This window comes from Mustelus asterias, chromosome 7 (genome assembly GCF_964213995.1).
Source record: "Mustelus asterias chromosome 7, sMusAst1.hap1.1, whole genome shotgun sequence".
Lineage (NCBI taxonomy): Eukaryota > Metazoa > Chordata > Chondrichthyes > Carcharhiniformes > Triakidae > Mustelus > Mustelus asterias.
The window spans coordinates 99,971,202-99,984,607 of record NC_135807.1 but is presented as its reverse complement, the minus strand read 5'-3'; the positions used below and the strand labels follow the sequence as shown (position 1 = coordinate 99,984,607).

Here is a 13,406-nt window from a genome sequence, read left to right as displayed (position 1 = left end):
AACTGGATCAAGAAGGTCAGGATTAATCAAGTTCCATGTTCAAGTGGCCAATCGCTCTTATATTCCAACACTCATTTTGGACGAAATATCAACTGCACTGTAAAAGCTGTCAATCATCATGTCAATGTCCAATTTCCCCACAGTATGATCTGGTGGGTGGAAAGGGAGAAGAGAGAGAAAACGGTGTATTCATACGATTTCTGTGCTGCAGATGTGAAGATGCTAATTGATGTGCTACATAAAGTGCAGAAAATAATGGCAGTGAAGGAACTAGTGGCAAGACACAATGCTCTTGGACTTGTTACAGCTTAAATATTCAATACAAGCAAGTGGACTGTTGCATTTGATACTTCCATAGCTAATCAGAGAACCTTACATTAAAACTGAGACAGCTAATGAGTGATTTTTAAAAAACAAAAATCCTTTACATCATGTGCATTTGATGTTCTTCTGAAAGATACTTAACAATGCAAGTGCATGACAATATACAATAAGTTGTTAAAACTGTAGCACCAAACATCACAGTGGTTTCAACAATGTACTTTTAAATCTTGTGAATCATTGCTTATTCATATTGCCCAAATGCTCAAAAATTTCCAACAACATAATGCACCCCATACAAATTAACCTAAAAATCTCACTTACCAACAGACAACACAAGAATATAAACAATCAGAATATCACATCTTTTGTTATACATCAGGTATTTATCCCTATATAGCCCCTAGGTAGCAGTGATCATAACATGATCATTCATATTCAGGTTGAGGGAGAGAAGAGTGAGTCTAAAGCTATTGTTTTCAACTTAAATAAGGGGAAGTTTGAGGGTATAAAGAAAAGGCTGGCAAAAGTGAACTAGGATATTAGGTTAAGGAATAAATCAATAAAGATGCAGTGGCAGACATTTATGGAGATAAAACTCAGCGAAGATTGAGAAAGAAAGATTCTAGGGGAAAGATGTGCCAACTGTAGCTGATCTTCAATTGAAAGAAAAAGTATATAATTCCACAAAGATTAGAGGCAGGTTAGAAGATTGGATAGAATTAAATCAGCCAGTAAAACTGGCTGCAAAAAAGGGAGAAATTAGATCACGAGAGAAAGCTAACTAGAAATATAAAAACAGACAGTAGGAGCTTTTACAGGTATTTAAAAATGAAAAGAGTAAGCAAAGTAAATGTTGGTTTCTCAGATATTGAAGCAATCCATGTTCAAATGCAGCATGACTTGGACAATGTCCAGGCTTGGGCTGACAAGTGGCACGTAACATTTGTGCCGTACAATGCCAGGCAATAACCATCTTCATCAAGACAGAATCTAATATTCACCCCTGGACATTCAATGGTATTACCATCGCTGAGTCCTCCACTATCAACATCTCAGGGGTTAGCACTGACCAGAAACTGAACTGGACTAACCATATAAATACTGTGACTATCAGAGCAGGTCAAAGGCTAGGAATCTTATGGCAAATAACTCACCTACTGACTCCCAAAGCCTGTTCACCATCTAAAAGGCACAAGTCAGGGGTGTGATGGAATACTGGCCACTTGTCTGAATTAGTGCAGTTTCAACAACACTCAGGAACTTTTGCAGATACCATCCGCGAAAAAGCAACCTGCTTGATACCACTCCTTGCAAAAACATTTACTCCCTCCACCACCAATGCACAGTGGCAGCAGTGTGTAGCATCTACAAGATGTATTGCAGGAATGCACAAAGGCTCCTTAAATAATACTTTCCAAACTCACGACCGTTACCATCGAGAAGGACAAGTGCAGCAAACATATGGTCAATACCACCACCTGGACATCCCCTCCAAGCCACTCCCCATGCTGAGATTTGTCACCATTCTTTCATTGTTTCGAAGTCAAAATCCTTGAACTCCATTCCGAACAACACTGTACCTATACCACATGGACTGAAGCAGTTCAAGATGACAGCTCACCATCATCTAATCAAGAGCAATTAGGGAGGGCAATAAATGCTGGTGTAGCCAGCAACACACACGTTCCATGAAAGAATTTTTAAAAAAGGTCTAAACACTAGGTACAATCCACAAATTAAGAAATCCCTCTGCTTTAGTATTAGCTTAGAATAGCTACATAGCAAACATAGCTACTATATACTTAGTTCAAATGCAACCAGATACAAATGAAACAACAGACTCAAAGAAGTTCTTACCAGAATACACTCTTCCAGATCCATCTTTTCAAGTTCATGACAATTCTAAAATATAGTTCAAAACAGTTATTTGTTAGCTTCAATAGTATATAATATGCATTTTCTACACTGTACACATCTTAGTATACTTAAAATGTTGTATTTCATGTACACTATTTTGATCCTACTTGATTCAAAATCTGAGATATACTAACAGGTCTATAAGGGCATAAAAAAGAGCCAAACACTGGAGTACATTTCAAGAGGAATAGAATTGAATAGCAGTGAAGTTGTGTTAAGCAGAACTGGTTAGATCAAACTGAGTATTGTGAATGGTCCTGATCTCCATATTATAAAATCTATATGGAGACACTGAAAAGGGCGCGCTAAAAAGTGACAAGGATGATATCAGAACGAAGAGATATACTCATGAGGAAAAGCTGAACAATGTGTGTTTTTTGTTAAGAAAAGAGAAGCCAAATTCTCCAAGATAAAAGCAAATTACTGTGGATGCTGGAATTGGAAACAAAAACAGAAAATGCTGGAAAATCTCAGCAGGTCTGACAGCATCTGTGGATAGAAAATAGGGCCAATGTTTCAAGTCTGGATGATCCTTCGTCAGAGCAGCAGAGATTTTCCAGCATTTTCTGTTTTTGTTGAGCCCAAGTTCTCTGATATTTTTTAGATTACAGAAGAATAAGATAAGGTATACACAAAGCGTTTCTGCAAAACGGGAAAGACCAAAACTTGAGATCATAAACACAAGATAGTTACCATTAAATCCAGTAGGGATTCAGGGGAAACCTCTTTACTCAATGAGTCATAAGAATGTGGAACATGCTATTACAAAAGTGACTGAAGTGAATATCACGCATGCATTTAAGGAAAAACTAGATAAGTACACAAGGAAGAAAGGATTAGAAAGGTATGGTCTCAGGCTTACATGAAGTAAGCTAATGCACAGCATGTTTGCCAACATAAAACCAGTTGGATCGAATGATCTGTTTATGTACTGTACACAAGGTATGTAACAGTTTACAGCACTATTTAATCTTTTAAAAAGTTCACTTTTCAATCTTTGAAGGAAAGGCACTGTATACATACAACAAATTGGACAATATGTGGGGTTCCTGTGAGCCAGGAAATCAGATTATTTCTCAAAGATGCTTTGATGTGATGTCATGACATTGAAAGCATTATAGGTGCAATTTCTCTCCCAATTCTACACAGTACACAAAATAGTCACAGTCTTGAGACAGCAATTTATTTTGCCTTCCAAATCTCCTGGAATGTCCAATGGGATAAACAGATAATAATATGGTACGTGCAAGCTGTCAACTGGAAGAATGAAATGACGCCACATGCTAGATAATTTTTCTTGGTATTTTCCATACATTGTCGGAGTACATCCATGTGATGAATTGCTTTTAAGTTCAGTCACTTGTTATGTAGGTGAACGCAGCATCCGCTGCCATTTCGTACACAATATTCCACAATCTGTGCTGAACGATGTGATCTTCACTTTGCATGGGCCTTGGTTTAACGTTTATGTTTGACTGGTGGAAAGATGAATAGAAAGAAGTGATTATCAATTCACTGGATGAAAATAATTTCAATAGGAATCTTTGATGGGATCTAACACGATAGAACAGGTTGGTCTAATAAGTATCTGGATCAGACGTTAAATTGGGCTAAATCAAATCAAAGGAAGGAGTTTATGTCACAGAAGTCAAAAGGTTCAAATGGTGAAAATAAAGGTCCCACGGAGGATTCAGTGGCAGTCATAGAATTAAGGTTCTAGACCCAAACAATGAAACATAAATCAGAAGATGGTATTCAAGAAGTGCATTGTGGAGGGCACTAATTACTATACAAAAAGGAAGACTGGTTTCTGTCACGTCTACATGATGCTAAATAATAAGATCAAAGCAAACACCTACAGGCTAAACTCATTTCACAATTTAAACAAGTATCAAAGGAAAGACCTTTATTGTAGAAATACTTTTCTCACTTAATTAGGCAAATAATTCCTTCACTGTGTCAAAGTGTTTTCAGATCAGTTTTCTAATGTTAGAAAGGCTCTCAAGATTTGGTTTGTAAGGTGAATACACAATTACCGGGTATCAGCATAATCACTTCCGATTTTGCAAGGAACCACAAAAGTCAGCAAAAGGGATGATGTGTCCATGGAGTTGATGGTAGATGATGCAAAAAGATAGATTGTTGGATAATTCCAAGTCCTGAAATGGCCTGGATCATCTCTCCTTAGGCTGCATTATAGAAAAACTCAATGAATTGGCTGCTATATAATCCACTCCAGTTCAAGTTTATCCTGAATGTCATTCCCTGATTAAAACACCCAATATGCATTTATTTTGTACTAGGAGCTGGTAACTGTCTAAAGAGACGACAGTTTGACTTGAGCCATAGATAAAAGTGGCCGAGAAACAGATATACCATTTGCTATATAGTGTTATAGTGTGCACACTAAGCAACTTCCTATTGAATATATATACTGACATCAGTCAGTGCAAGTATGTGCAGATTACATCATTGATAGTGTGGGTTGTTGTTACCACAAAGAACCTGTTCATGGTTGCCATCAGTTAGGTGTCAATGCTGTTCCATGTTATTTTATGTTTTTGCAGTAAAAGCGATAAAGCATTTAAACATGTGCATGCTCCTTGTCAAGTTACCATGTCTTCTTGATGACGAGGTAAAATTTGAGCTCCAGCATGGTGACACAAAGTTTTGCTACCTCACTAGCAGTCCGCCATGTGCAAGGCAGTTATCAGCAAAGGGACAAGGGCTCTGACTGGCGGCTGCGAGGGTACGCCAACGAAAAATAAGTCAGGAGCATCATGGCCATGTTTGGGACTATCAGCGAGTTTATGGAGAACAGGAACTGGACTGAATATGTGGAAAAATTGGAACACTTCTTGGTGAATGGAATTGCAGATGAGGCTAAAAAGCATTCAATTCTCCCGAGTAGGTGTGGAACAAAGACTTACAAGCTAGTCAGTGTGGTGATTTACGACAGCGCAGCAGAAGAGGGTCATCTGGCTTGAGGGACCAATGGGGACCAAGAGCAGGTCGTCACCCCCAGCAGGTGAAGTCTTCTCTCAGGCAGAATACATCTGGAAGCCATGTAAGGACTGGAACAGCCGGGGCTGTTGCTCCAAGACAGGTCAGCGCTGCAAACCCCTGTATGTAGTTTCTCCTCATCAGTAAATACCTTTTGTTCCTAATGAAACCTGAAGTGTTTTGACAATGCCTGAAGTGCCATTACATCAGTCAGGAATTTAGCAACACCACAAAAATTGGTGGAAATTTAATTTGCAGATTTTGTTGCACTTGTTCAGAATCACCACAATCAGACAATCTGCTGGTTCGTACTGATCATGACAGAGCTCATTCTGTCATGCGACATCTCGCCCTACGGTATCGGGGCAGTGCTCTCTCATCTGGAGGAGTACGGGTCAGAAAAACCCATTGCTTTTGCAACACGCATACTGACAATAGCTGAAAAGGGATATTTACAGCTACACAAGGAAGGTCTAGCCATCATTTTCACTGCAACTTGGTTTCATCAGTACCTTTATGATCATCCATTCACTATATGTACAGACCACAAACCACAAATGAGCCTGTTTAGTGAATCCAACTGCATTCCTCTCATGGTCTGTGAGGAAACAGCGTTGGGCTCTCACATTTTCAGCCTATCTGTATGACGTCAGCCTACCTGTATAACATTGTTTACAGGGCAGGGAAGGATAATGCAAATGCAGAGTTTGCTCCCTTTATGCCCAAAATATTATTTCCTCCAGAGATGATTTTCTTGCTCGAGACATTTTGAAATTCTCCTGTGAATGCAAGGCAGATCTATTAGTGGACAGACTCGAACCCTGTCCTGTTCAAGATTAAAAGATTCCTTATGCATAGTTGGTCTCCTGTCATAGGGGATGAACAACGGAGACCATATGCAAAATGAAAGGCGAGTGTAGTGTGCAGGATGGTTGCATTCCTTGGGGACCTAGAGTGGTCATCCCATGCCCTGGTTGTGGATGAAGTTCATGAGGCTCACCCGAGTGCCTCCCAATGAAATGTTTAGCAAGATCATATGTGTGGTGACCCATCAGGGATCTGGACTTGCAGAACAAGGTGAAATCCTGTTCTGAATGTCAAATCAACCAAAACATGGTGGTACCAGCACCAATACATCTATGGGAGTGGCTTGACCATCCCTGGTCCAGGCTTCATGTGGACTTTGTAGGTCCTTTCATGGATCATACGTTTCTAGCCATTGTGGACACGCAGTCCAAGGGGCTGGAAGTACACATCATGGGCAACATCACAGCTCCTATTACAAGAGAGAAGCTGTGCCAAGTTTTTGCCATTCATGGCTTACCAGATTCTCTCATCTCTGACAACAGCACAACGTTTATGAGTGACTTGCTCCAGAAATTCATGCAGGGAAATAGAATACACCATATACGCGCTACTAATCATCCGTTTTCAAATGGTTTAGCTGAGTGAGCTATGCTGACACTGAAAGGAGGACTGAATAGGATGGTACGTGGAACGCTTGGAACCAGGCTTTCTCAGTTCTTGTTTCAGTACCGCATCAGCTCTCACCTGCTGAAATGCTGATGGACAGGGAACTAAAATCTTACCTCTGATTCTGCTACTTCCAAATGTCAAAGTGACAGTGGGAAGGAAACAGGAAAAGCAGAAGGAGAAACATGACCACCATGCTAGGAAGAGATATTGCAATCCAAATGACCAAGTCTATGTGAGAAATCTTGACAGTAACCAATGCTGGCTGCCTGGAGTTTTTCTCAAACAAAGTGGTCCATCCAGTCTCTTTAATGGTGAAACTAACTGACGGAAGAGTCATTTGCAGACACCATGATCACATTCGTCTGTCAAAACTCTGAAACAATAAAGTTTCCAGACCACGTGGCAGAAAGAAATGCTACTATGGAATCCCAACAGAAAATGGTTCCTGATGTAGAGGTATCCAGTGGTCCTTGCTTCAGGAGAGGATGAGACACATTTATTTACAGACATCCGACCTCCTCCTGCACCCATAAGCCCAGCTCAACTGGGACAAGCCCCAACAGTGTCCACTGAAACACCAAGGTACGGTGCAGGTCACAGCATAGTTGCAAAGCTCCTGAAAGACTGAAGTACAGTTGAGACATGTGTATCATTATGTGTTAGTGTTTGATTGGCAGTCCTAGTTAAAAAGGGGTTAACCACTTTGATAGTTTCCACAAGCTTTCAGTAGCATGGTGTAGTTACTTACCGTGTCTTCCCTGAAGGAGGATTAAAATTAAGGATAGGGTGGGGGGTGGAGGAAGTGAGTTATAGTGTATACACTAAGCAATTTCCTATTGAATATGCGTACTGATGTCATCACACAGTGCAAGCAATGCGCAGGCGACATCATTGGTAGCACAGGCTTGTGCAGATTGTTGTTGTTGCCACGAGGGATTTGCTCATCACTGCTGCCAGGTTGTGTGTCCATGCTGTACCATGTTATTTTATAATTCTGCAGTAAAGACGATCAAGCATTTAAATGTGTGCGTCCTCCTTGTCAAGTTACCACACCTTTCAAAGTTTCAATCCATTGAATTAGGTGCATTCTTGTCCACTGGTATTTTGACTAAATAATGTGTCTATATTTAATGAAGCCAAGCACCTTGTTGAAACCATCACTTTGGCTCCCATCATAAACTCCATCACCAAACTATTCTGTGTCAAAATTGGCAATGGTTCTGTCTGCACATCTGAAGAATCTTTTGAGCAGAATCAACAACGAGACCCTGAGCTCCATCTACGCTCACTGGGGTAATGGAACATGCTGAAGAATGATCAAGTAGAAGCTTTGGTCTTGCCCTGGTACTATGAAAATAGCTGCTGAAATTAATCATGAACTGCTGCACGCCAATTCACTCCGCAAAGCCATCTTCACTAAACATAGTTTGGGGACAAGACTACTTTGTCCAGGACTGTCTGAAAAGGACATCAGCTGGCAACAGGTCCCACTTTGATTCCCAATAAGATTTATCATATTTAATACAGTTAAACATCTTGCATGAATCTATCAATTTTGGCTCCCACCAAAAACTTAGTACCTCAATACCAATTCCACCCCTTCCTGGACACTGCTTCAGGAATAACCAAGCTGTTCTTAACTTTGGTGTCACATTGAATTCAGAGCTGAATTTAAGACCCCACATAATCTCTGTCACAAAGACCATCAAATTCGACTGCAATATCTTCTGCCTTGACCCCTAGCTCAATTCATTCAAACCTTTGTTACAGATCACTCTACCATTCCAATGCTCTCACTGCTGGCCTCCCATCTTAAACCCTCCTTAAACTTAACTCATCCAAATGTTTACTCATAACATATCCAACATAAAGTTCCATTTGTCCTTCAATACTTTCTGATCTACATTGGCTCAACATTCCTCTCCAAGCCTCAAATTCAAAATTCTCAACCTTGTATTTAAATCTCATGATCTCACCCCTTCATATCCTTCACCAACCTGCATAGTGGTATCATGGCTAGTAATCCAGAGACCCAGGGTAATGCTCTGGGGACCCGGGTTTGAATCCCACCATGGCAGATAGTGAAATTTGAATTCAATAGAAATCTGGAATTAAATGCCTAGTGATGACCATGGAACCATTTTTGATTGGCTCATTAATAGTTCAGCACAGTGGTTAGCACTGTTGCCTCACAGCACCAGGGGCCCAGGTTTAATTCCGACCTCAGATGACTGTGTGGAGTTTGCATGTTCTCCCCGTGTCTGCGTGGGTTTACTGCAGGTGTTCCGGTCTCCTCCCACAGTCCAAAGATGTGTAGGTTAGGTTGATTGGCCATGCTAAATTGCCCCTTAGTGTCAGGGGGACTAGCAGGGTAAAAACATGGGGTTACGGGGCTGGAGCCCGAGTTGGATTGTCGTCGGTGCAGGCTTGATGGGCCGAATGGCCTCTTTCTGCACTGTATGGATTCTATGAATATCCTTTAGGGAAGGAAATCTGCCACCCTTACTTGGTCAGGCCTACATGTGACTCCAGACCCACAGCAATGTGGGTGACTCTTAAAATGCTCTCAGGGATGGGCAATAAATGCTGGCTAAGCCAGCAACAAACAAGGAACAAAGAACAGTACAGCACAGGAAACAGGCCCTTCGGCCCTCCAAGCCTGTGCCGCTCCTTGGTCCAACTAGACCAATCGTTTGTATCCCTCCATTCCCAGGCTGCTCATGTGACTATCCAGGTAAGTCTTAAACGATGTCAGCGTGCCTGCCTCCACCACCCTACTTGGCAGCGCATTCCAGGCCCCCACCACCCTCTGTGTAAAAAGCGTCCCTCTGATGTCTGAGTTATACTTCGCCCCTCTCAGCTTGAGCCCGTGACCCCACGTCTACATCCCATGAATGAATAAATTTTAAAAACCTGTGCCTTCCAGCTGTGCCGACACACTTTATCCCTCTGACTCCCATATTCCTCTTTCACTCTACAATTGGTGGCTGTTTCTTCTGCTGTTAAGATTCAACACTTAGATTCCATTCCTAAATCCTTTGCCTCTCCACCTCAAAACTCATCTCAAGCCAACCTTTTGTCACCATTTTTAAAATACGTCTTTCTTTAGTTCAGTGTCCAATTTTTAAAATCTTGCTTTGGTGAAGCACCCAGTGATGTTTTCCCAAGTTAGAAGGTACTGCATAAATGCAAGATTGATGTTGCATGTCCTGGAAGCTGCTGTCCATGGTGCCTTTAAAGGGTTCCAACACAAGCAAGTCATGTACACAGAAGTGGATGTGCAAGCATTGTAGCATAATGAAGTCTACAATTATAGATGCATTTAGTGAATATCAGGGGCAAAAGAAAGAAGATCAGCCTTCTGGGCTGGCAGCTTGAAACTTGGAAACAGCACCTTGGTTGACCAGGTCATTTACTTCTACTGTGGCTAGGGACCTTGACCTAGCAGTTGAATGATCTGAACCATCATTGCCTCCCTGAACTTGACTTTTCTGAGGAACGTCAAGCAACTGAAATCTAAGATTAGGTGGATTCTCCATAATATTTTGGGATCTATTGAATTCTATTTGTTTCTTAGTATGGAAAAGTCCATTTTATATTACATTATGCTATATGAAGGAGAGCTGCAAGAATTTAAACCAGTTCAAGATTCCCAAAGTAGTTGGAGTGAAGGACTGCCCAGAAACACATGTTCAAATTTGGCAAAGGTGCACCTTCTGGTAAAAGTGCAATTGCCCACTCACTTCATTTCATTGTCTGGTTCCAACTCTTACGTACTTTGAAAGATTTCTGGGGGCAGGACCCTGATGCTAGTGTTGCGAGAGGGGCAAGTTCAGCAAAGCTAACTGCATTGTCAGATACAAGAATTAATGGAATTAAAATCAATAGTCAATAATGTCAAGAGAAACCTGCACCATATCAGGGCTTGGGGCCCTAAATAGTCAACAAAACCTAAACTGAGTTAGAAACTGGGAGTATCCAAGACCTCCGGTGAACTTGAGAAGAGGGCTTTGAACACACCTAGCAGATTAACATCTAGGTGGGTGACCATCACCAACTTTTGGGGAAACAAGAATAAAGAAAGAGAGGAAGAATGAACTCAAACTGTACAAGGGTAGAGGAACCAGTACTAAATCAGGCAACTGACCAGTCCTGATCACCATTAATAGATACAACTGCTGCACCCACTAATTTCCATTGAGGTTGATGACACGGAGTTCAATAAATGAAGCTATCTATGGTTAGCATGAGCTCATAATGTCCAGACAGATCTAGGATAATATATTGCATGCTTTAAGAGAAATCAGTATAAAATAACAACAGAAAATGCTGGATAATGAGCTGTAAAAAGTTGTCTGGGGAATGTGACACAGCACGTGGTGGAACAAATAAATTCAGAACAATGACAAAAAAAGTGAATACCAGTTGGTACCATATTTTACCAACTTTTCACAAATACAGGGAGAGAATAATTTGGCAGAATAACGCTCATGAATACATCACTGGTGCAGGGAAAAATAAACTGGAGTCTCACAAGATTGGTTCTCTTAACATATTGTGCAGCAAAGTTCACATATACAATGTTTCCAATGTCATGGCCATGTTAAAACTTCAAAGCGTTCCAATTTATCCCTAGCGATATTGACAAAGATGCTGCCAATCTACTCCACTCAGGCTGTGGAGGTTGTCATGACTAGGGAAAAATTGAATGGCATTTTACATATGCAAACGCTATAATTATCATCTGTAAAAACCAATATTGCCAAGAGGGTACAGCCCAAAAAAAACTTACCCTCGCTAAAACTGTAAAGCCAGCATCTGTCAAATGCGAACATCGTGCTACCTCCAAAATCCTGAAAGAAAACAGCACTCAAATTATTTCTAAATACAGTCAACAGATAAGAGGGAAACCAATTTTAATCTGCACATTCTTTCCAATCACAATATGCTAACAAAGTTACAACCATGTATAAAATGAAATGATTTCTGTGAGCACAACTTTGTTTTTTGTTGAGATTAATTTCATTCGCAATGCCAATGCACTTTAAACTTGCAGTAATTATTAGAGGATATATGAAACACAAGCCTCTTATTATAATACGGTTTCCCAACATACCAACCCAACACAAGTTGAGGAATAAAAATACAGAATATTTTTCAGTATTATTTATCTTCTGCTCATCAACTACATTGTCCAATTAGAACATGTTTGTGCAAAATGAATTTCAAGGGTGAATTTCCAGAGGCAATTCTGAAAGTGCTCAAAAGTGAGATAGGCACTTTCATCATATAGAGAACAATTAAATCCAAAGTTTTCTCATTATAAACACTGCTTTACTTTTGACTTTAAAAAAAGCTTGCATTTATTCTAATTATATTTCTTTAACCCAAATTTTGAAAAAAATGAACACCAACAATTAATCTTGTATGTTTCCAACGCATATCAACTTTAAATGGGTACAATTATGAAGTAAGAGTTTTAACAACACCAGGTTAAAGTCCATGACTTTAACCTGGTGTTGTTAAAACTCTTACTGTGTTTATCCCAGTCCAACGCCGGCATCTCCACATTACAATTATGAAACCAATGTGAGTAAAATTTTGGGGGTAAATATTATCATGCTAAATAGTAGAGTAAACAGCAAGTAGTAGAAAGCAGAGTTGCCAACATATTTTGCACACCATCCAGTGTGTTTGCAAAACCAGAAAGGTTCAGGGCAGCGAGATCAATGCACTTCCTGGTGGGGGGACTTTGATTTTGAGTTGGTGAATTTCAGCTGGAGTATCAGTGGAGGTACTATTGGTCTCAGTCATTTAAGGTCCAGGGGTGGTGGGGAACAGATCAAAAAAACACCTGGAGTTCCTATTCGGGTGATTATAATTAAGTGGGAAAAAGGCCAACTGTCCATCCCATATTTTTAACAGCAGAGTCCCACACAAGCACCCTGAGTACCATCATTGATCAGTAACTTAATTAGAAGAGCTATATCAACTAGAAAAGGTCTGGTGCCAAGTACTCTGCTTTGAGTGACTCAACACCTAACTTCTCTACATCTCTCCACCTTCTAAGGGGCTCAATTCATGTGATGAAATACTCACCACTCATCTCATGGCAACACCAACAACTTTTAAGTAGTTTGATACCTTGATCAGTTTCCCAGTCAGAATGCAATCACCACTCAATGCATTCTCTACAGAATATACTTCAGCCATTTACCAAGCTTACTTAACAATACTTCCCAAGTCCTGCAACCTGTACCACAGAATAGAGCAGGAACAACAACTTTATGTTCACACCATCACTTGCAAGTATTCCTTCTACATTTCACTTCATCCTGATTGGACACATCGGGCCCGATTTTACCATTTTGATTCTAAGTGCTGAAACTGGGCGTGATTCAGATCCGACTTCTAAACCCTGTTCTCCAGCGATCCATACGCACTCAGCCTGAAAAAAAAATGCAGCTATTCTGAATCGTGCTGCACAAGCCTGTCGGCGGGGCTGATCACGCTTGAAACGCTGCTGCTCCTTCAACTGTGCATGCAGAGTAAAAAGAAATTTGAAAAATGCTCCCTTGCCACATTGCCCCATCCCACAACATAACTGTCTCCTTTATGCACCCATCCCCCCTGCTACCCAGACCGATCGACCTCCTGCCCCACTTTCCTCCCCACCAATTGCCCGC

At 40.7% G+C, this 13,406-nt stretch overlaps 1 protein-coding gene across 2 annotated transcripts in view; it reads right to left on the bottom strand.

Annotated features, from left to right (window-relative positions):
- Positions 1 to 13,406, bottom strand: part of fbxl2 (F-box and leucine-rich repeat protein 2) — a 200,023-nt gene that overhangs the window by 53,555 nt on the left and 133,062 nt on the right. For both annotated transcript variants that reach the window (XM_078216569.1, XM_078216568.1), the window contains 2 exons: positions 11,513 to 11,573; positions 2,182 to 2,226 (listed from right to left, as the gene is read on the bottom strand). In XM_078216569.1, the coding sequence (XP_078072695.1) occupies positions 2,182 to 2,226; positions 11,513 to 11,573 (106 nt within the window). The remainder of the gene's footprint in view (positions 1 to 2,181; positions 2,227 to 11,512; positions 11,574 to 13,406) is intronic.